Source organism: Lepus europaeus, chromosome 13 (assembly GCF_033115175.1).
Source record: "Lepus europaeus isolate LE1 chromosome 13, mLepTim1.pri, whole genome shotgun sequence".
In the NCBI taxonomy this organism is placed as follows: domain Eukaryota; kingdom Metazoa; phylum Chordata; class Mammalia; order Lagomorpha; family Leporidae; genus Lepus; species Lepus europaeus.
This window is the reverse complement of record NC_084839.1, coordinates 22,377,504-22,400,374: the sequence shown is the minus strand read 5'-3', so window position 1 is coordinate 22,400,374 and position 22,871 is coordinate 22,377,504. Positions and strand designations below refer to the sequence as shown.

The 22,871-nt window shown below is 57.2% G+C and overlaps 1 protein-coding gene across 21 annotated transcripts in view; it reads left to right on the top strand.

The window, feature by feature from the left end:
* Nucleotides 1–22,600, top strand: part of DTNB (dystrobrevin beta) — a 247,487-nt gene extending 224,887 nt beyond the window's left edge. For 2 of the 21 annotated variants that reach the window (XR_009867785.1, XR_009867784.1), the window contains exons 17-21: nucleotides 15,657–15,810; nucleotides 16,527–16,682; nucleotides 19,076–19,129; nucleotides 21,339–21,371; nucleotides 22,470–22,596. Coding sequence is in view for 13 of the 21 variants with exons in the window: in XM_062209090.1 (XP_062065074.1) it covers nucleotides 15,657–15,810; nucleotides 16,527–16,616; nucleotides 19,076–19,129; nucleotides 21,339–21,343 (303 nt within the window). In the remaining 8 variants the exon portion in view is untranslated. Of the gene's footprint in view, nucleotides 1–15,656; nucleotides 15,811–16,526; nucleotides 16,683–19,075; nucleotides 19,130–21,338; nucleotides 21,372–22,469 lie in introns of all 21 variants that reach the window. The other 19 variants (XR_009867787.1, XR_009867786.1, XM_062209082.1 and 16 more) reach the window with 15 other exon arrangements.
* Nucleotides 22,601–22,871: the final 271 nt, after the last annotated feature.

Genomic DNA, 22,871 nt, shown 5'->3' with positions numbered 1-22,871 from the left:
GCTTCCTCATCTGGGCTCTCCTTCAGTCACCAGCACCAACCTCCTGCCTCCCGCTCTTCCAAGAGTCCTAAGGAAACATTAGCTGTCCCCTGAAGCCCTTCTCTGCCCACACCTCCCACAGGAGGACCGGAAGCCCTGCCCTCTTTTCCTCCCTAGACTTCGTCCCAGCCCAGGATTGCTTCCATAGCCTTGGCTGCGAGAGCATCTGTGGGCATTCCCTCAAATCACCAGGCGCTTCTCAGGGTGGCGGGTCCATAGCCGGGCCTCTGGCTGCTTGCCCTTTCCCAGATGAGCAGTGATGCGATGCTGGGGTACCGCACTTCCAGCCCCAAGGCCTTCGCTGAGAAGTACAGCTGCTTGTTTTCAGCCAAGGGAGCTGGCTCAGAGGGCACGGTGGGCACTTCCCCACTCCTCTCTGGCTCCTGCCGATGTGTTTTGTAAAATTAGAGGCAATGCAGAGAGTCGATTAAGTGCAGTTAAAGTGGTCCCTCTAGTCAGAATCCACGCAGCTCACCTCTGCTCTACAAAGTTCAGCCTTCAGAAGTTTTTGTTATCATGTATTTTTTTTTAAGATTTATTGATTTACTTGAAAGAGTTACATATAGAAAGAAGGAAATGCAGAGAGAGAGAGGTCTTCCATCCATTGGCTCACTCCACAGATGACTGCAATGGCCGGAGCTGCACCGATCCAAAGCCAGGAGCCAGGAGCTTCCGGGTCTCCCATGCAGGTACAGGGGCCCAAGGACTTGGGCCATCTTCTACTGCTTTCCCAGGTCATGTAACAGAGAGCTGGATGGGAAGTGGAGCAGCCGGGACTGGAACTGGCACCCATATGGGATACCGGCACTGCAGGCAGCAGCTTTACCCGCTACGCCACAGCGCCAGCCCCATGTATTTGTTTATTTATTTTTAATTTTTGGGCTGGTGTTGTGACATAACAAGTCAAGCTGCCACTGCAATGCCAGCATCCTGCTGGATCCTGCTCTGTCTCTGATCCAGCTCCCTGCTGATGCACCTAGGAAAGCTGCAGAAGAGGCTTAAGTCCTTGGGCCCCTGCACCCACGTGGGAGATCTGGATGAAGTTCCTGGCTCCTGGCTTCAGTCTGGCCATCTAGGGAGTAAACCAGAGGATAGAAGATCTCTCTGTCTCCCTCTCCCTCTGTAACTCTGCCCTTCAAATAAATAGAATAAAATTTTTAATTATTTACTTATTATTTATTGTTTCTCAGTCTTTTGGTTAAGATCAAGTGTAGTATTTAAAGATTTACTTAATATTTTACTTGAAAGGCAGAGTTACAGAGAGGGAGGGAGTCAGAGAAGAGAGAGAGAGGCATCTTCCATCCTCTGATTCACTCTCCCAATGGCCACAACAGCCAGGGCTGGTCCAGGCTGAAGCCAGGAGCCTAGAACTCCATCACGGTCTCCCACATGGGTGTAGGGGTCCAAGCACTTGGGCCATCTTCCACAGCTTTCCCAGGCCATTAGCAGAGAGCTGGATCAGAATTGGAGCAGCCAGAACTCAAAGTGGCCTCCATATGGGTTGCTGTCATCACAGGCAGTGGCTTAACCCACTGTGTCACACACTGGCCCTTATTATTTATTATTTTTAACTTAAGGGAATGCTGAGCTCACCATTTGCTGACTGCTTTCATGTTTAACCAGCTCAGACCTCAGGAGTTCAAGAGGGCATCCAGAGCTGCTGTTGAATAGATGCCCTATTCAAGAGGCATGCCTGCGCCCCCGAGGGGTCTCACCTGAGCTGACTTACCGTTCTTTGCACAGCATCATGGCCCAGGACCTCGTGGCTGAGTCAGCTCAGCAACATTGACATGTGGGACCAGATGAGTCTTTGTGGGGAGCTGTCCTGTGCATGACAGGACGGTAGTATCGTCCTTCACCTCCACCCAGGGACTGCTAATAGCAGCTCCCACCTTCAGGCCCAAGCAGACTAAACTGCCCCCTTCTTTCTAGCAGCCCGGGCCTGTGCCCCAGGCGCTGTTCTCTGTGATGCCAGTGTGAGCCCCAAGGTGTTCCCAGAACCACGTGCTATGAGGTTTGGGTATGGGTGTGGGGGTGCAGAATTCCAGAAACCTTCCCCACAAACTGCACCTCTGTCCATCTCTACCCCACCCCCCCAGCACTCGGCACTCAAGCCAGCCACCTGCCCATCTCCGACTCTCCCCTCGGTTATCAAGGTCTTGGCGGTTTCCTCTCCAGAAGGTCGCTCATGTCTCTCCCGCCTTTCTGTGCCCTGCCACTCTTCTTCGTTCCAGATGCCTCTCTCTGCCCTGTTCTCATGGGTCTCCTGCCTCCTGTCCCCAGCCCAGTGCTGGCCAACCAATGGCTCCCTCCTCGGAGGCCCTCCCAGCTCCCTCTTGCCATGGCCGACTGTAGGGGTCAGCAGAGTTAGACGGTAAATGTTTTAGGCTTTGCAGGCCAAAGCAAAGCTGTAATGCAGGCGCTTATGTAACCAGTGTAAGCCATTTAGAAATGTAAAAACCATTCATGGCTCAGGGACTGGGGAAAAAAAAAAAAAAAAAAAAACACAGCTGGTGAACCAGACGTGCCACTGGCTCTGGATTGCTCGCCTGTGGCCTGGGCAGATGTGCTGGCCGCTTGGCTCAGGTGCTGCCCGCCCCTCTCTGACCCACCACCCCACAACACCTGCCAAACCACTGCCTCTCTGCCCAGCCTAGCCACCCCTCCTGGTGCCTGGAGCCTCTTCTGCCACCGCTTCTGTGAAATCTTACCCCATTCCCAGGGGTCAGCTCAGCCCCTTACGCCTGTGCTGCGTTGCACCCTGCACCTCTCGGAGCGGGACAGTGACAGGTAGGCCACCGAGTACCCTGTGGAGGAGGCTCCCTGCTCATCCTCACCAGCCTGTGAGGCAGCTGCTGTCATCCACAGGCACAGAGAGGTTAAGCAGGTTGTCCAGGAGCACACAGGTTGCAGGCGGCAGAGCTAGGATCCTCACCAGGTCTGGCCGGCTGCACAGCCTGCGCTGTTCCCACGTGCTAGTCGTGTTAGTCGTACCGAGAGTGGATGTTGGAGTGAGGGCGCCACCCCCCCATGCAGGCTCCGTGACCCAAGCAGCAGTGAAACAGAAAACCACCGCCTGCTGAGCAGCTGAGTTGTCTCAGAAGGACCGGCCCCTCTCGTGTGTTTCTGAGCCTGAGCGTTCTGCGTTCTGCGTGGGTTTTGCAGTCGCTCTGCTCCCGGTGAGGTCCCTGCTCTTTTGCCAGGCTTAGAAATCCCGCAGCTAGGACTGACGGGGCTCCCTTAGCATATAGGCCTGGGCACACCAGGGGGCGCAGGCGGAAAGAAGGTGCCTCCGCTCCCAGGATTCACGTGCGTCCCTATCTCACGTTTCAGCTTCAACTTTTTTTTTGTTAGTTTGTTTTAAAGATGTATTTATCTCTTTGAAAGTCTGAGTTACACAGAGAGAGGAGAGGCAGAGAGAGAGAAAGAGAGAGAGGTCTTCCATCCACTGGTTCATTTCCCAACTGGCTGCAACTGCACTGAGCCGAAGCCAGGAGCCAGGAACTTCTTCAGGTGCAGGGACCCAAGGACTTGGGCCATCTTCTACTGCTTTCCCAGACCATAGCAGAGAGCTGGATCTGAAGTGGAGCAGCCAGGACTCAAACTGGCGCCCATATGGGATGCCGGCACTGTAGGCAGCAGCTTTACCTGATACGGCACAGCACTGGCCCCTCAACTTTCTTTTTTAAAAGATTTATGTTAAAGTCTGAGTTACAGACAGAGTTCACTCCCCAAATGACCGCAACAACAGGAGCTGGGTCAGACTGAAGCCAGGGGCCAGGAGCTTCATCTGGATCTGCCATGTGGGTTCCGGAGCCTAAGTAATTAAGGCATGTTCTGAGCTTTTCCAGGTGTATTAACAGAGAGCTGGATCGGAAGTAGGGCAGCTGGCGCCTCAGACGGTAGCTTTACCAGCTGTACCACAGTGCCACCTCCCCCTTTTTTAAAGATTGATTTATTTTTGAAAGAGTCGCAGACAGGGAGAGACAGAGATCTTCCATCCACTGATTCAGTCCCCAGATGGACACAATATCCAGCACTGGGCTAGGCGGGAGCTAGAAGCTTCATCTTCGTCCCCCATGTGGGTACAGGGGCCTAAACACTTGGTCCATCTTCCTCTGCTTTTCCCAGACCATTGGCAAGGAGCTGGATTGGAAGTGGAGCAGCCGGGACAAAAACCAGCATCCATATAGGATGCTGATGTCGCAGGTGCTGGCTCTACCCGCTGCACCACAACACTGGCCCCTCCGCTTTATTCTGAGCTGTGGGTTTGTGGTGAGCTTTAAGAGATTATTGTAGGTCCCAGCAAAGTAATGTGCCTTCTTCCTCCTGCTAAGAAAGGTGAGTGGACACCTTGCCTCTCACGCCCTTCTGTCTTGGACAAAGTGTCATCTTGAATAGGATCACAGTCATTACGATTGAGAGCCAGTTGCCAACACCGTGAGCACTGGACACCCAGCAGTCGTAGCCTGGCCTGGCCCTGCCTCTGGCAGCTTGCCCGCAAGGCCACCGTTGTGAGTGACAGTTGTGAGTGACCCTGCAGTCTCCTGAAGTGACATGGGAAACCCCTGCAGGGGGACCTCATGGCTTATGCTTCGGTGGCAGGAGTGCGTGTTAACGATGGCAAGAACAGCCTTGAGGAGCTCTGCAACCCCTCTCCCAGGCCTTCGTAGACAAAATGTATCCTTAACTGCCTGTGCTGCCCCTGTGCCTGCTGGGAGAGGTGGCCTCCAGGCACAGTCTTCACCTGGGGAAGCTGCCTTTGCCCCTGGTCTCCTGCACTCCTGCTCTGCACCGTCTGTGGGGGCCGTCCCAGCCCTGACTCCCAGCAGCTGGCACTGCTGTCCTGGGGGCCAGGTATGCGTGCAGCAGGCAGCAGGGAGCCAGTGCGACCACGCAGCATGCCGCCACCTCTCTGACTCTGGGCACCTCCACAGCTGGTGAGACAGCTGCATCTCCCTGGCACAGTCACCCCAGCACTAGCTCTGAGTACTTCTAGGGCTTTTTGCCTTTTCTAGAAGAGAGGGCGGGGGGAGTCCCAAGTCCATCGTGTAGACAGCCCGGTTCTCGGAGGCTTCGCCGTGCCTTGCCTAACGTCAGACTTGGCGCACCTTTCTCCCAGTCTCTGAAAATCGGCAGCAAAGAGGCCAGTTTGTTGAAATTAAATACACTGCGGCAAAATGAAGGTAACCGTCGCCCAGGCCATCTGCTACCTGGCAGGTGTCCATGAGTCAGAGAGGAACGGAGACTGAAGCGTCTCCCCCTCTGTTACCATGATACCAGCTTAGCTCGGAGTCCTGGGGCGGGGGCCGGGGGGGTCAGCCGTGAACCCTACACACAGGGCCTCAGCCCTCAGAGTCTTGCTGCCACAGTCCTTCCTGGGCAGGATGACCCGGCTGTAATGTACACCAAGGAGATAAAGTAGCCTTACCTGTTGGGGGAGGGGGGGAGAGAAGGGAGTGCTATTTCTGGAGCCCCCGCTGCGTGCCAGGCCCCACGCTGGGAATGGCTGAGCAGGGCCAGGGGTAGAGCCCTGCTACGACAGTGCCTCCCCCCACCCCCTGTGCAGCTGGCTTCCTGGCCGCAGTCTGTGAGGCAGGGCTGGCGACGGCCCGCAGCGTCCTCGGCTCACCTTGTGTGGCATTTGTGCCACCTGTTTTGGCTGCAGTGTGAGATCTGTGTTCTAGATAAGACGCGCCAGCGTAATCCCCGGCTCACCTTTCTCACATCCTCACTCCTGCTGGCAACAGACCACCCCGTAGAAGAGCACGGTGGGCCTCAGGCCCAAGAGGCCTTGACCCGCCCCGTGTTCCCTCTGGCCTCAGAAACGCGCTCTGACCCACGCGTGCTCAGGCTTCACGGGCAGCGGAGGCCCCTGGAGGAGGCAGGTGGCAGTCCTAGCCTTCCTGCCGCTCTGTGGGTCACCTGGTGACTTCTCTAGACCTGTTCACTCCTCAGTTGTGAAATGAATGTTGGCCTTAAACAGGCCATGAGCTCAGGATCCCTGTAAAATTATAAGCATACATTGTGAGCATTTTGCTTGGAACATGAGCCAGCGCTTCTTGGGCGCCGGGAGCCTCTGCTGATTCGGAAGTGAAGAGCCAGCAGGCTAGAGAGCTGCCCAGATGGGCACGGTTGCCCGGCTCTGCGTTTCCAGGAGAATTCTTCCCCCACCGCAAGACACCTCTGTATTCAGAAGATCTGGTTAGCGGCCATCTGTTGGGTTTCGGTTTCAGATAGACACATGATTGGCTTCCGCCGTCCTTGTATCAGGAAACCCTGAAACAGCGAGTAGCGGGTTGGCAAAGCGTCCCTCACTTCACCAGGGTAACGGCCCCTGTCCTGGCAGCTGAAGCCCAGAGGCACGAGGTTGCTTCATCCCCGTCGTTAGTTGGCCTGGCCCCAGCCTGCCCCTGCCCCCAGCCTGCCCCTGCCCCCAGCCTGTGGGAGCCTCCCGTCCGGTCCATCCGCCTTTACGGGTTTCCCTGTGAGCCTCAGGTCACCTTCAGTCTCCTGCAGGTGCCGCCTGGGAGCTCCCCGCAGCTTCCCACGCCGCACTGCGTGTCCTAGGTGGGTTTACGTGGCACGGAACATGTGGCAGTCTCCGTGGAGACAGCCTGCCTGCCTCTCTGTGCTTCTGAGGCGAGGTGCAGCGTGCAGTGCCGTGCTGCAGCTCGGTTCTGAGCATGCCTATGTAGCCCAGCCCACCACGTGGGCAGAGAACCCACGCCCTCACCGGGAGCCCAGGAGGTCGTCAGCGCGCCGTGGGCATCGCTCTGTGCTGTGGACGCTGTCTCAAACCGGGGCAGGGCCACACTCTCCAGTCGGCGCTTACTCGGGAGGGCTGAATTTCAGACTCTGTTCTTGACTTCTTCCTTCTAATATTCTTTAAAGTGACCCATAGTTGTACCTCCCCACCTCTGGGGTCCTCGTGCTACGTTCTACTTCTGTGAGATCCACTTTGTTGGCTTCCACAAGTGCGTGACAGCAGGCATCATTTGTCAATAGCATGGCCTCATCTGTATTGCTCCAGATGACAGGATGTCACCTCTCTATGGCCAAAGAATGTCCATCGTGTGAATGGCTGCTGCTTTCTGATCCGTTCACCCACGGATGGACACTCGGGCCAGTTGCCCTCCCTGTCTTGGACACTGTGAACAGAGCCGCAGCAAACAAGAGTGCAGGTGTCTGATCGCTGGCTTCATTGCCAGTGGATGTACACCTGGGGTGGGGGGGCTGCTGGGCCAGGCTGTCTTGAGATAGCCCATCCCCTGCACGGTGTACACCTGGGGGCTGCTGCTGGGCCAGGCTGTCTTGAGATAGCCCATCCCCTGCACGGTGTACACCTGGGGGGCGCTGCTGGGCCAGGCTGTCTTGAGATAGCCCGTCCCCTGCACGGTGTACACCTGGGGGCTGCTGCTGGGCCAGGCTGTCTTGAGATAGCCCGTCCCCTGCACGGTGTACACCTGGGGGGCGCTGCTGGGCCAGGCTGTCTTGAGATAGCCCGTCCCCTGCACGGTGTACACCTGGGGGGCGCTGCTGGGCCAGGCTGTCTTGAGATAGCCCATCCCCTGCACGGCACCTGCTCCCTGTACCTCCGCATCCGCTTCCCTTGCACGAGGCCTCAGTGGGCGGCCTCTGTGGTACTGACTTCTCTCATGAGACAGGCAGGATGGAAGCAGAACACGTCCCATGTGACCGGGAAGCGGCTGCTGGCTCCCTCCTCTGACACAGTGGCTGGAAGGGAAGCTAAGCCAGCGTCACTCGGTGTTTCTGAGAGGAGATGACCTGGCGATGATGATGGATCACAGAGTTGTATCCTGGTCGACTCTCCCTGGTTTACACATGAGGAGTCTGAGCTTCGGAAAAATTGAGAGACTTGTGCCACACGGGCAGAAGCAGAGAGCAGGCCTCACTGATGGTTCCCTAGCCTTTCAACAAACCACTGCCTCCCTAAATGTTCCCCCAGTGGCAGGGAGAGCTGGAATCCCATGCAGAGCCTGCAGCTACTCTCTCCTGCACAGACCTTGAATTCCAAACTGAAAAGTGCCACTCAGGCCTGGTAATTACTTTTTTTTAAGATTCATTTATTTATTTGAGAGGCAAAGTTACAGACAGAGAGAGGGAGAGACAGAAAGGTCTTCCATCCACTGGTTCACTCCCCAGATGACCACAACTGCCAGTACTGGGCCAGGCTGAAGCCAGGAGCCAGAAGCTTCCTCTGGGTCTCCAGGGAGCAGGGGCTCAAGCACCTGGGCCGTCCTCTACTGCTTTCCCAGGCCACAGCAGAGCTGGATCAGAAGTGAAGCAGCCGGGACTCAAACCAGCGCCCATATGGAATGCTGGCACTACCGAAGGAGGCTTACCCCACTGTGCTACAGCACCAGCCCCAGGCCTTATAATTATTGACAAATAAAAAAGTTGATGGCACAGGTGTTTGGCCAATTAAGAAACCACATCCCTGGGGTTGGTACTGTGGCATAGCGTGTAAAGATGCCACCTTCAGTGCCAGCATCCCATATGGGCACCGGAAGAAGCTCCTGGCCTTTCAAGTAAATAAATATATCTTTTAAAAAAGTGGAAACCACATCCCCTGTTCTGGGTGCAGTGCCTTGCTCTGAGCTCCAGGTTCCTGCCAGGCAGCAGGTGATACCACCCACCTGGGAGACCTGGATCGAGTTCCTGCCTCCTGATTTTGGCCCTGGACCAGCATTGGAGGGGTGAACTGTGTATGTGTGTGTGTATGTGTGTGTATCTTTCTAACTTAAGGAAACACACACACACACACACATTTCTGTAATTTTAAAACACTCTTATTTGAGAAAAGAGAAAAAAAATGTTTCCATCCAGTTCACTTCCCAAATGTCCACAACAGCCCGGGCCACAGGTAGGCAGGGCGGAAGCCTGGAACTGGGAATCTTACCCAGATCCCCCACAAGTCAGGTACTTGAGTCGTCCCAGGGTCTGTACTGGCAGGAAACTGGAGTCAGGAGCCGGAGCTGGGACTCGGACCCAGCAGAGTGTAGGCCTGTTAACCACTAAAGGCCTCTCCAAGAGGCCAAGACCTCTGGTCGTGTTGGCCAGGCTGCTGTCCTCAGGCCCCAGGCACTTTGCTCAAGCCAGGCAGAGTTTTCTTGGTGTATCCCTGCCTCTCTTCGCATCCACTGGCCTCTTCTCTGGGGTCTTTGGCCAGCTGTGAGGATCCCTGGTCCTGGTCTCTCCAGTGCCCATCATCTGGGTCTGATCTAATAAGGCATTTTTTAAGAACCAACCTTGATATGTGAGTTGCTACATAACAAATTACCCCACAACTTAGGGCTTGAAATAACAGGTTTTAGTACCTTGCAGCTTCTGTAGGCCAGAAACCCAGGCAGTTTTTCTGGCTCCTTCAACTCAGGCTGTGCCACAAGGCCACAGCCTCCTCAAGTCTCAACAGCTCACGTGCTTGTAGGCAGGATTCAGGTCCTCTTGGGTTGCTGGACTTCCGGCCTGGTGTACACATGGTTTTGTGCTACGTGGGCCTCCCAGGAGGGTAGCTCACTGGACGGCAGCTGGCTGCACTGGGGCAAGCAAGCAGGAGGGGGCAAGAGCGAGAGTGTGTGAGCAAGACAGTCACAGCCTTTTATAGGAAGGGGCAACCCCTGCCTGTGATTCCCAAGAAGCCACTAGCCCAGCCCACGTTCCAGGGGAGGGGGTCATTTGGGGCCACTCCGAGGTCTGGTCAGCACACTCCGTTGTCTGGTGAATGCGTTCCACACGAAGCTCTGTGGAGGACCAGGGCCCGGCACTCCCTGGGGGTGAGGGCCTGCCCTGGCTGCTTTCCCACTTTCCATTACAGAAGAAAAGGGGTCAGAAAGGCGATGCACTTCATTGTCACATCACAAGGACCTAGTGAGCATTTACCTGTGCTGAGCACAATGGGGCAGAAATTTAAGAAGCGACATAGTGCTGGGGCGGGAGAGGCGGAGGGTGTGTGCGGGCATCCCCGGAAGATCCCGTCTCACCCTGATGGAGGTGGCCGTGAGCCTGACCCCCAGAGAGCCAGCAGGAGCTGGGCGGGCAGCTCAGAGGGTGGTGCTCTGGCAGAGAACACGGGCGAGCCCTGCCAGCGCTCCTGCTTTGCTGTGAAACGCGCCCAGTGGCAGAGTTCGTCTCCTCCTCCCAGAACCGCCCGGTCCCTGTGCTTTCTGAGCCTCAGCTTGGGCCCGGCCTAGCGTGCAAGTGGCCCGGGCTGAGGGGGGTGGCTGTAGCTTGCCTCACCCACCAATCAGGACGCCCCACCAGCCTGACCCTGCATGAACCAGAGTCCTCCCGGGCGCCTGGCACTGGGCTAGCCCGGTGTGATCCTGGAGCCCAGGGCAGGGGTCGTGAGGCCCGTAGAGAAAAGAAGGCTTTCCCAGCCATCCAAACAAAGGCGACTTTGAGAGTCTGGCGGCTGCCTTGCTCGGAGGGCGTGGGCTGGGCAGTAACCCAGGAAGAGGGCCTGGTTCTTCTCGAGCTGATGTGAGCAGCAGGTTTCACTTCTTGATCCTAAACCTGCAGCCACACGTGGCGCCCGCCTCCCCTCCCCCACACCCAGCATCATTTCCATATTAAAATGTGTGTGCTCGTAAGCTCAGGATCTTGTTCTTCAAAAGCAGCCACCACGCCCCGCTCAGGTCCCCAGGCAGCGGGGCCGGGCCCAGAACCCACGGAGGGAGGCTGCCAAGGACCACGGTGTGCCGAAAGCCGGATGACTGGTTCTCACAGCCGGTGCTCCCCGGCCTCCCGCTCAGACATCGGAATTCCCAGACTGCCCTGTTGCACGGTCTGCACGTGACCCCATCATGCCTGTAAACGCGCTAAACTTATCACACACCTTGGGAGAAACACTGGCTGCTGTGGTAAGTGGGGTCACCCTTGGGGAAGCCCACACAAGCCAGGCAGCTGCCTCTCCTCTGCTCCCCTCAGCCCTCAGAGGCCCAGGAGGGGCCCTGTGATTGCCCACACCCCGAGCTGTGCCCGCTCAGGACATCCCTGCAAAGCCAGGCATGCACATCTTGTTCTCACTCCTCTCACCCCAGCATCCTTGGGGCTGAAACTGCTGGGTCCGTCCGCTCCCGTCTCCAGCCAGGTCTCCAGCTCTCCTTCTCACACTTGGGAGGCAGCACCTTGAAATCCTAAAAATCCTGAATTTTATCCATTAGCATGTGTTCCCTTGCTTGTAGAAAGGCTGATGGTGATTATAATTGCATACAAGGTGGAGGGGAGGAGAGAAAGGCTGGCCAGCACTGTGGCGCAGTGGTTAAAGCCACCGCCTGCGACGCTGGCATCCTATGTGGATGCTGGTTCTAGTTCTAGTGGCTCCACTTCCTAGCCAGCTCCCTGCTAATATGCCTGGAAAAGCAGCAGAAGATGGCCCAAGTACTTGAGCCCCTGCCACCCACATGGGAGCCCCAGATGTAGCTCTTGGCTCCTGGCATGGGCCTGGCCCAGCCGTAGCTGTCATGGCCATTTGGGAAATGAACCAGTGGATGGAAGATTGTCTGTCTCTGTCTTTCCCTCTCCCTCTGCCTCTCTGTAACTCTGCCTTTCAGTTAAAGTAACTAAGCCCTTAAAAAAAAAAAAAAAAGTGGAGGGAGTCCTCAGAGTACAGTGATTGCATGGCACAGGATAATAGTCTCTGTGTATGTAAACTGGGAAGAAAATGTAAGTTGATGCATAGATAGATACATAGAAAGAAAGAAGTTAGATAAATACCCTGGAAAGTAAACAATAAGATGTCTATAGCCACTGACAAAAATAGAATATTTCACAAGACTGGACATATTTAACTGTTAATACAGAAATATTATAAAAGTTAAGCAATAATAGCATATATAGCAAAAGATTCCCTTGTATGCAGCGGTATAGATACACTACATTTGTCAATCCATTCACCCGTTAATGGGCTTTGAGTTGTTCCCGTGTTTTGCTATTGAACTGTTGCTGATGAACCTTTGGGTACAGTTGTTGGTGGATGTGTGTTCATTTCTCTTGGACAGATTCTCAGGAATGGGATTTTTCTGGATCACATTTTCAGAAACTGCCGACCTGGTTTCTAAAATGACTGTACCTTTTACAGTGCGATCAGCAATGTACAAAGGTTTCAGTTTCTACACATCCCTGCGTGTCTCTCTGATTGTAGCTGTTGTGTGGGTATTAAGTGTTATTAATGCGTTTTCAATCTCCATTTCCCCAGTGACTGTTCCTGTTGAGTGCTTTTCACACGATTGTTAGCCAGTTTGTGCGTCTTCCTGGTGAAAGGTCTGCTCAAGTCTTTGTCCCTTTTGTATTCGTGTTGTCTTCCTACCGTTGAGTTGTAAGAGTTCTTTATTATAAGTTCTTGATGTGCACATACTGTTCCCAGTGTGTGGCTTACTTTATTTTTCCTAATGGCATCATTTTAATAATAATTTTGTAGGGCTATAACTCATACCCCTCACAGTCTGCTATTTTGAAGTGTAAAATTCAGTGGTTTTTAATATAATCACAGAGTTTTGCAAGAACCATCACCACAGTTTTAGAACACATCATCACCCTTACCCATTAGCAGTCACTGCTCATCCTGCCCCAGACAACCACTAATCCGCTTTTTGTCTCTCTGGATTTGCCTGTTTATTCTAGAAATTTCATATAAGTGGGATCACACAGTGTGTGGTCTTTGTGACTGATTTCTTTCATTTAGCAAAATGTTTTCAAGGTTCACCCATGTTGTAATACCTGTCAGTACTTCTCTTTTTATTGCTGAGTAATATTCCGTGTATGTAATTTATATGTATGTAATATGTATGAGTATGCTACGTTTCATTTAAATCATTCATTGATGGACATTTGAGTTGTTTCTGCTTTTTGGCTTTTTTTTTAACCTAAAGACAGATATATTTAATTATTTATTTGAAATAGTTAAGGGACTGGCACTGTGGCACAGCAGGTTAAGCTGCCACCTGCAGTTCCAGCATCCCATATGGGCACTGGTTTGAGACCTGGCTGTTCCACTTCCAACCCAGCTTCCTGCTAATGTGCCAGGAGGGCAGTGGAAGATGACCCAAGTCCTTGGGCCTTCTGGAACCCATGTGGGAAACCTGGAAGAAGCTCATGGCTCTTGGCTTCAGCCTGGCCTAGCCCTTGGCCATTGCAGCCATTTAGAGAGTGAACCAGCAGATGGAAGATCTCTCTCTCTCTCTCTCTCCTCTCTCTCCTTCTCTCTCTCTAACTTTGCTTTTCAAGTAAATAAATAAATATGAAAACACAGAGTTAGAGGGAGAGACAGGGAGACAGGATCTTCCATCTGCTGGTTCACTTCCCAGATGGTCACAATGGCCAGAGCTGGCCGAAACCAGGAGCCAGGAGCTGCATCCAGGTCTCCCACGTGGGGAGCATAGGTCCAAACACTTGGGGCATCTTCTGCTGCTGCTTTCTTCAGGCCATTAGCAGGAAGCTGGATGGGAAGTGCAGCATCTGGGACATGAACCAGCACCCATACAGGATGCCGGCATCACAGACAACAGTGGCTTTACTCACCACACCACGCCGTGGCACGCCACGATGCTGGCCTCTTTTTGGCTAAATTGAATAATGCTGCTTTCATGAACGGTCGGTACAGACTGTTGTGTGGACATACGTTCATCTCTCTTGGGTGTATCTCTAGAACTGGAATTGCTGGGTCATCTGGAACTCAACGTTCAACCTTTGCTCAAACACCAGGCCATTTTCCCGAGCAGCTGTTCGTTCCCTTCTCCATTTCTCTCAGCAGTGTGTGAAGGTTCCTGTGGCTCTACAGCCACGCCTACACTTAGCACCTGCCTTTTTTGATCACAACCATCCTAGTGGGTAAAGTAGTATCTCATGGTGGTCTTGATTTGTGTCTCCCCAGTGCCTAATCCTGGTGAGCACCTCTTCCTGTGCTATGCGGACACTGTGCATCTTAGCCTATTCAGATTCTTTGCCCAGTTGAAACTTAGGTTATTGACCTGTTGTTACTGAACTGGAAGAGTTCCAGATACAGATCCATTATCAGACACGTCGTGTGCAGAAGTTCTGTGCCTGCCTGTGGCTTGTCTTTTGCTTTCTCCGTGCTGTCCTTTGAAGCACAGAAGTTTGTTTTGTAGCTTCTGCTTCTCATATACTCTCCTACCTAAGATCATAAGGCTTATCCCTGTTTTCTCCCAAGAGTTTTGTAGGTTTAGCTCCTATGCGTAGGTTATTGAACCATTCTGAGTTCATGTGTCCATGTAGTGTTTAATGATGCTTTTTGAAGAACAGAAGCTTTTAATTTTGATGAAATTCAATGTGTCTTTCATATAGCTTGGTTTTGGTGTCACATCTAAGAAATCTGCCTATCCCATGTCTGCAAAGATTTCTTTATGTTTTCTTTGAGAAGTTTTACAGTTTTAGCTGTTATAGTTACTTTGATCCCTTTCAAGTTAGTTTTTTAAAATGACATGAGAGGTGAGGGTCTGTGATAATATTTATTTGTGTCCTGGAAAGAGTCCAGGAAGTGTGCTAAGTGATAAAAGGAAACTGCAAAACAGTGTGTGCAGTGTACTACTACTCACGCACAGCTTACAAGTGTAAGATGCACAGATACGCGGGTACACGGGGGTGAGAAGTTTCACACCCAGCTCTCTGACAGCGGCCGCCGCCGAAGGGGTAAGAAAAGGAACTGGGAACGGCAAGAGCAGTGGCCATGGGACTCCTCAGCTTTATCTGCAGTACTTCCAGGTGGAAATAAGTGTGACGATGTCACGTGTGTCAGTTTGGAGTGGTTTATATCACACTTCCTGGTTTTCCACCTTTGTAAACTTCTTGAGTTAAAATCCACACACATATAAATGACTCAAAGGTAAGACCAGCACCAAGACCAGAAACCGTGTCTGTCGAGGCCAGTGCCCGGCCGAGCCAGGGCCGAGTCTATCTGCTGTGGGCCTTCCGAGCCTGGTTCCTGGGAAGATAGTGGTCTTCATCTGCACTCCTCCCTCCTTGGCTTGTATTCTCCCAGTGTTGCTCCTGCAGAAAGCCCCGGTCTCTGCCACACTCAGCAGGCCCTGCCCCCAGGAGCAGCCCCCTACCCTGTGAGCTGCCTCTGTTCAGTTTCAGTCTTGTATTGTGCTTTCCCATCCCCCCAGCCTGTGGTGTGTGGTTGGTGGGGGCCCTGGGAGAGGCCTCGCTGACCGGAGCCCTGGGCCGCAACCTGACCCTCTGGGTGGTGAGCCCGGCACAGGACCACGGCTCTGCTCATCTTTGGTTCTCTCCTATTAACTGGACAGGGAAGCCTGGCCCTTCCTGCCGTGGCTGTTGGGGGATCAGAGGAGAGTGAGTGCAGGAACGGGCGCATGCACAAATTGTCTGCCAACAAACAGGGAGGATGTCTGCATTCTTCCTCCCTGGTCCTCCAGCAGCTGACCCCGCCCCGGCCCCCTTGGCCTCCCTGAAATGCCCCCTCCACGCCAGGCTCCCCCCCTTCCCCTTCCTCCTCTCTCCAGTCCTGGGGGCAGCCTGGGCCTTCGCTGCACAATGGCCAAGCCCACGCCGGCTCCACCTGACTTCCCCTTTCCTCAGATACCCGAGCTCCGCTGTTCTCTCTCTGACCCTCCCAGGCTCAGGCCGCGGGATCCTCACACACGTCACCCACTCACGGAGGTGGCCGCCCCATGCCCGTCCGCTCCGCGTCTGCCGGCTCCACGCCCACCCACTGCCCGCAGGACTCGCTGAGCGGCGTCGGCGGAGATGTGCAGGAGGCGTTCGCACAAGGTGGGTGCTTGCCGCCGCCGAGCACCGTGTAGCACGGGGAGGGGTCGTCCCGCAGAGGCTCGTGCAGTTTCTGTGCTTTCGTTGAAAGCTCTTAGCTTCAGTGTGGGATTAAGTCAGGTGCTGGCCCCTTCCTGTTAGATGGGCCGGTCTCCAGTAGCAGGTACACAGCAGCCGTGTGGGGGAGCTGGGGCGGGGGGCTTGTGCTTTGGACCTTGTCCCCTTCAGAGGAAGTGGATGGAATAGCTCCTCAAGTCATGCCCCCAGCCCTGGAAGCCTTGGGCGCAAGCACAGGATGGGCACGTGGACTCCACACACCACCCTGCGGAGGGAACAGCCGTGTGAGGCTCAGCAACACTGAGAAGTTGGGTGGGAGACAGGGGCTCAAGCAGGAAGTCTTGTTGGGGGCAGGGGACAGGAGGGGTGCTGGCGAGGGAAGTCCTGCCCGCAGCTGACCAGCACCTCCATGGACGGCTCGCTCTGGAACTCAGCTCTACGAGAGGCTCCTGCCGCGCAGGGAGAGGAGGCGGCGGCCGTGAGGACAGGGGCTGGGGCTCCTCTTGCTCCTGCTGTGCCCGGGAGCAGGTGGAGCTGCCGCAGCCCCGTCTCCCCGCAGGCGTCCTGCACCTGCGTGCCAGGGCCTGGCAGGATGAGGCGTTTACTCAGCTCTCTTCTCCGTGCCCACCGCCCTGGCATCGCCGTCTGCTGACTCCCCTCAGGTACGAGGAGAAACCTGCGCAGTGACCTGCTGGTGGCTGCCGACTCCATCACCAACACCATGTCATCCCTGGTGAAAGAACTCCGATCAGGTGAAGCCCAGGGCTCCCACGCGGCACACGCGGCCTCATCTCACCCCTCAGTCTTTGCCTTCTAGGGTATACGGTGGAGGGCGGCACCCGCAGAGCGTGAACCCGGGGCTGGGGACGGTCACACATTTAGCTCGATGTGCCTTGCGGAGCCAACACAGTTCTGAGTGTAAGGAATCCAGATCTGCACCCGGCCAGGCCCCTTCCACGCCTGCCCTGTCTCCGCCTGTGCTTCCTGCACAGCCGCTCCCTCCCTAGGCCTGGCCATCCCTCGTTTGGAAGCTTTCTTACGGGATGTCTGGACTGGCGTCAGCCACCAAAGCGCTGGACTTCCTCCCTCTGCCTCTCTGCTCTCTCCTCCTCCGTCTGGCCTTGAAACCCCAGCCCCTGCTCTGTCCACCACTCAGCTCTGACTGCACCTGAGACGCACGACCTGAGCCTGTTGCCTCCCGTGCTCCCCATCTGACTTCTCCCTCCGTCTTTCCCTCACTCAGTTCTGCGGTGGCGTCCTAGAGGCCTCTGTTTCATGGCCTCTCCCTTACACAGAACCCGGGTGGAGGGGGAAGCTACTCGGGTGCCATCATCGCCCCAGGAATGCCTGTGGTCCGCCAGCCTTGCAGCTGCCCGACACCTCTTGTTTTCCAGGGCTGGGGCTTCCATGGCGTCCAGGAAGCGAGTGGGCCCTCCTGAGCGCCATGCTCGCTCGCGCCAAGGGCCGCCTCGTCCCCTTTCAGCTATCGTGTGCTCCTGAGCACCTGGCAGTAGCTTCAGAAGGTTATTAAATAGAAACCTGGGCAGTTTTTCACGGCCATTCCAACACGTACGCCTTGACTGAGACAGCCCTGGGTGTGTGCAGAGCCACGCGGGGAAATCCTACACTTCCAGGGCTGTCGGGGGCTCCCCAAGGTCTGGCCCACAGCTCTGCCCCAAGTCAGCTGCTTTCCTTGTAGAATCAGCAAGGGGCCCAGTAGGTTTTCAATCTGAACGGGTTAAGATCAGCCACTAGTTCTCTGCTCTGTGGTGGCTTCTTGGGCCCCTGTCTCCGGTCCTCCGCCTCCTCCACAGGGGGCCAGGGCCCGGGGATGACTTCCCGATGTCCCTGCCCCAGACTCCAGCCATCCTAGCGTCCAAGGACATTCCCGAGGGCTCCAGGCTGTGGAAATGACCTTCCCTCATGTCCTGTGGCTGCTCGTTAGGGTTTGTGCAAACTAAGTGGCTGGCACGCTCCTCACATGAGAGTGAGGGTGCAGTTGGACAGCACGAAGCCCTGAGCCCCAGAGGCCTCGCTCCATGGAAAGCAGACATCTGTGGGGAGATCCGGGCCCCCCCAGCAGGAGAGGATGCTCTTCCCAATATGAAGTGGTGCCGATTGGAAGACGCCTCAGAGATAACACAGCGAGCGACTGCCAGGCAGAAGTAAAATCCTTGTGTGCAAGGAGGCCAGCACCAAACTCCTGCCTCCCTCCTTCCCAGCGCCTCCAGGTTTCCATCAGGAGGAGAGGGGCCGTGCAGACCTCTCGACCTGTGTTCTGGGCAGGTGCATGCTGCCTGTGTCCATGGTTCGTCTTCCTGTCTGAGAAACATGCTCACAAGTAATGGGATCCCAGAGCTGGGACGGCCCTGACGCGTCACTGGGTCCCACTTGCCGCCCAGGAGGACAGTCCTGCTCGGACACTGCCAGGGAGCTCGTTCGGGGCCAGCCCTCGCCACCGGGGAGCCACAGCCTGCCTTCCTGTAGCCAACTGCTGGTGCCCCCGGCAGCCACCCGAGGAACCCCGTGTGGCCTCTGCAGCTTCAGCTTCCGAGTGATGGCGGACAGCGTGGGTCCCCGAGCGCCTTCTCCACCCAGGCCCTTCACCGCCCATCTCCCTGCTGGACCACCCCAGGACGTAGCCCAGTTTTCCACAGCTCCAGTGCGAAGTGGGCACCCAGGGCCAGCATCCTCACTGCTCCTATCACAGGGGGTCTCACCCTGCAGAGCGCACAGGGTGACTTCCCCCCAGGGACCACAGATGGCACTGGCTTTCTCTCACACAGCCGCTCGGCACTGTGCCGTCACTTTAAGTTTATCCTCAGCTAAAACGCTAGGTTTTTTTGTTTGTTTGTTTTTTTTTTTTTTTTTTTTTTTGAGCCAGTGTTAATTTAGGCCTCCCACACCACGCACTTCTACGGTAACTTTCCTGGATCTGAATGCAAGATGTGCATTAGGGAACACCCAGGCTCCCTGCACCGTCTCCCCCCGCCCCAGCCCCGCGTCACCAGGGTGGCCAGGGGCAGAGCCAGCAGCACGGTGGGCGGCATCAGATGCTCTGCTTGCTGTGGGCCCAGGGCAGCTGGGCTCCGTTCCACAGTGCTGGGGCCTGGGCCTCGCAAGGTGTGGCCCAGACCTGGGGATGGTCCCCAGCCTCCCGCATCTGTGCTGCACGGAAGGGTCACTGGCCTCCTTGGACTTGTTTCCACAGCAGAAGAAGATGCAGACGAAGACGACGACAAGATGCAGAACGGCAAAGACAGAGGTACAGGCAGCACCGCGGGACACCCAGCCCCTCCCCTTTGTCTCTGCTACCCCCCCACCCCCACCCCCTCAGAGCCTTCAGACCCTCCCCGGTTCCTCCCACCCACTCTCCCGTCAGCCAGTGACGTCAGCAGGTGCACAGAGGCTTCCTGACCCTCTGCTGCGGGGATGGGGGCGGGGGTGGGGCTGAGGATGCAGATGAAGGAAACCCAAGATGGACCCTCGGACTCCAGGGAGGGGCGTACATGTGGTTGGGCAAAACAAGCAGACACAGCGGACCGGGAAACTGCGCTGGCTTCCTGAGAAGGGAGAGATGGCCGTGGGCTGGAGTCGCCCCGTGGTTTCCTGGCTTCCTGGGAGAATAGAGGGGAAAGTTGTCAGCCAAAGCCGAGGCCGGCCGGGCCTCCTTGTTCTCACTGGATACAAACCTAGTCCGTGTGCCGAGAGCTGTGCTCTGCGCTTTTCCTGTTAGCCCGGGACGTTTGAGAGTCAGCTGTTACTTCCGCCAAAGATGACTCTGTCAGTTGCTGGATTCCTCCAGGGTGTAGGCTCCCAAGGCAGAGGCCTCGGTCCATTCTGTCCACGCAGCCCCTAGGACGACGCCTGGCACGTAGTAGGACGTCAGTGCGTGAACCTGGTGCTCCATAGGAGGATACTGTTGGGGGGGGGGGCACGGAGTGGCCGGTGCCCCCGGGAGGCCAAGCCGCCTGCTGCCCGCCGAGCACAGAGCTCGCCCTTCTCATCTGCCCTCCCAGCTCCAGAGGGGAGCAAACGTGGCGGGTGTAAGTGGCAGGGCCTGGCCTCGGCTCAGGAATCTCCACCCTCAATGCCCGCGCCTTAGCCTGAGCAAAACCAGGAGGCCGAGCCTGGCAGGAAGGTCTTGGGCACAGGTGGAGCACAGTCAAATGGGAGACCAAGGGCAGGAAGCTGGGCAGGGTGGTGGCTCCGGAGCCCCGTCCGCCCGGAGTGGTGCATGTGGGTAAGGGGGAGGGGGTGACCGGAGCTGCCAGCAAGCACGCCGAAATGGCCCAGGGGGCGCAGGAAGAGAAGGGGCACACTGCAGGTGCTGAGGTGTGGCGAGTCGGAACAGGGCCCCGGCGCGGGTAGACGGCAGAGATGGTAACCGAGGTGAATGCCGTAGTCGGCACGGACGCCAGGAGGTCAGAAGCAGGGAGCAGCCATGTTCCCAACACCCAGAAACACCGTGGAGAAAAGTAGAGAAGACCAATCCCCCATGCAGAGGGGAAGGGCGTAGGGCAAGAGGTGGAGAGGAGACAGACACTCCGCACACATGCACACGTGTGCACGCACACGCTCCAGCCAGATGCCAGCATCCACGTGCGGTGGCCCTGGCTGGAGACTGAACAGCTGCTGCCAAGGCCTCGCCTGCTGCACAGCCTCCTCCCGCCGTGGCCTCTCCTTGGGTTGCCGGGAACGCGTCCCAGCTGCCCAGGCCTGTGTAGCCACGGACCCCCGCCTTGGTCCCATCCTGTCTGAATGTGGGCATTGTGGTTCCCCGTGCCCCCACTGCCCCGCCTCGGGGCTCTGCCCTTGCCCTCGAGGTGTGCCGGCAGTATTTCCGTCTCTCTGTGGCTCGTAGCACCGCCTCACCTCTCCACGAATACACTGGAGCATCCATCAGTAGGGAGGCCTTTCGTGGACTTTGATTTCCATGGCTTTTGGGCATGGACTAAGAGCCCGGGGCGAGGCCTGAGCAGTGTTTTAGAAACGTTTGACTCTCAGGGTAGCAAGGGTACAGTGTAGCTCAGTGTAGCTTGCGTGTGGCTGTTGCCTGCAGGTGGGCCTCCTGCTCCTCTGCCAGGGTCCAGGCAAGCCCCCCTGCCTTATGCTCCCTGTGCCCAGAACTCACCCCCGCCCCAGGGAGGAGCTGTCAGGCCTGTTTGCACCCTTACGGACCCCTGGTGCAGGGGCCCCTCCGTGAGAATGGAGACAGGCTCTTGAGGGCCCAGGCTGTGCCGGGCCTTCAGGGTGAACAAGAGCCAGGCCGCGGGCATTTGGGGGCAGCACACTGCAGGCAGGGGATCCCAGCGCCCCCATGTAGCTGCCCCATGTTTGCGGCCATGGCCATTTCATGTTGGTCGCAGTGGCCGGTGTAGACAGTGTGTGTCCGCCCAGATCTCCAGGAGAGGCAGGAAGGGCCCCCAGAGCAGCAGGGGTGACGGCGTGTGTTCTCTGCCCCTGCCGCACAGGTTAGCAGAGCAGCGGGGACACAGAGAAGCCCGGTGAGTACCATGTCCGCGGCCCCTCCCTTCTCACCCGGGTCTCCGGTCCCCCCCTCCCCCTGGCCCGTGTTCAGCTGCAGAGCCAGGGCCAGGGCCAGGGCCAGGGCAGTGCTAACAGTGAGGAAAAGAGCCCGCTGTTCCGTGTGCCCGTGGTGGCCGCGGACCCAAGTGTGCTGGCTGCACAGGGCTCAGCCCGCACCTGGGCTCTGCCTCCTGTCCCCTTTCCCACCGACACAGTCCACTTCTCTCCTGGGCCCCCGACCACAGCCAGTGTGCCCCTGGGCCCCGGTCGGTCAGCACTGGCACCTGTTGAGCCAGCAGGTCATGCTGACGCAGACGGGCCTGACCGAGCTGTCCCTCTTCTTTCCAAAAATCAGATGAGTCTGAGCGCAGTGGCCCCACGGGCACGTGCGCGGGCTTCTAGGAAGCGTCTTCCCGGTGTTTCCCCCCAGCGCCTTGCCTTGTCCGCCCCAGCTTCCAGGCAGGCCCGGGGTGGGGGTGGGGGTGGGGGGCGAGGGGCGCGGGGCCGCCGCCTCAGCCTGTTCAAGTGTGCGTTCCCTGGGGACAGCCAGGAGACTCCAGTTTTAGATGATTTCCCTCCCCCACTTCTTTTTAAACCCTAGGCATCTCCCTCAGGTCACACCTTCAGGGTGGAAAAGCCACGGGCCGGGCCGGCACCCAGAGAAGGGGCGTTCTCAGAACCTTCCTGGCCGCCTCCCAGGACAGCCCAGGCCCTCCCTGGCCCTCCCGCCCCCGACCCTCCCAGCCTGCACGGACTCAGCAGCTCCTGGGAAAGTCAGGAAGAGCCTCGCCCTGCAGGGCCCGCCGCGGCCCCTGTCTCCGAGACAGAGGGGACCTGGGGGGGGAGGGCGCACCTGCGGCAGCCAGGGCCCCACCCCGGAGCTCGGGGCCTGGGCTGGGGTCCCGCCTGCTGCCTCCAGAACCTGTCCTCCGTGACCCGCCCCAGGGGCCAGGAACCCCCGCTCCCCTGCCCCGCCCTCGGCGTCGGCGCGCGCATCCGTGTGCTCCGGGCCACACTTGGGCCCAGAAAGCGCCGGCGCCCGCGGCGCGTGACTAACGGTGCGTCTGTCTCGTCAGGCCCGCAGGACGAGGAGCACGCCGGCCCCGACACGACGAAGGCACGGGCGTCCGCCCGGAGGCGCATTCCAGGCCGGCCCGCCGCCGCCGCTGCACACCTGCACCAGGCCTGCGGGCGCCGGGCGGAGCGCGGGGGCGCGCGAGCCGGCGCGGGGCAGGGGCTCGCCCGGGCGCCGGAACTGGCCCCGGAGGTTGGAAAGAGAAGAAGAAAAGGCACGGAGCGTTGTCGTGTGTGCTTGTGCGTGCGTGTGTGTCCGTTCTGACGGCGCGGCCCAGCGCGGGCGGGACCTCCGTGAACCCACGCCTCCCTCCGCCAGGGGGCGCTCGGGGGGGGCGCCGTTCCCACGCAGCCTCTCCCCGCGGGCTTGCGCGCAGCTCGGGCACGTGACGCTCAGTCCAATT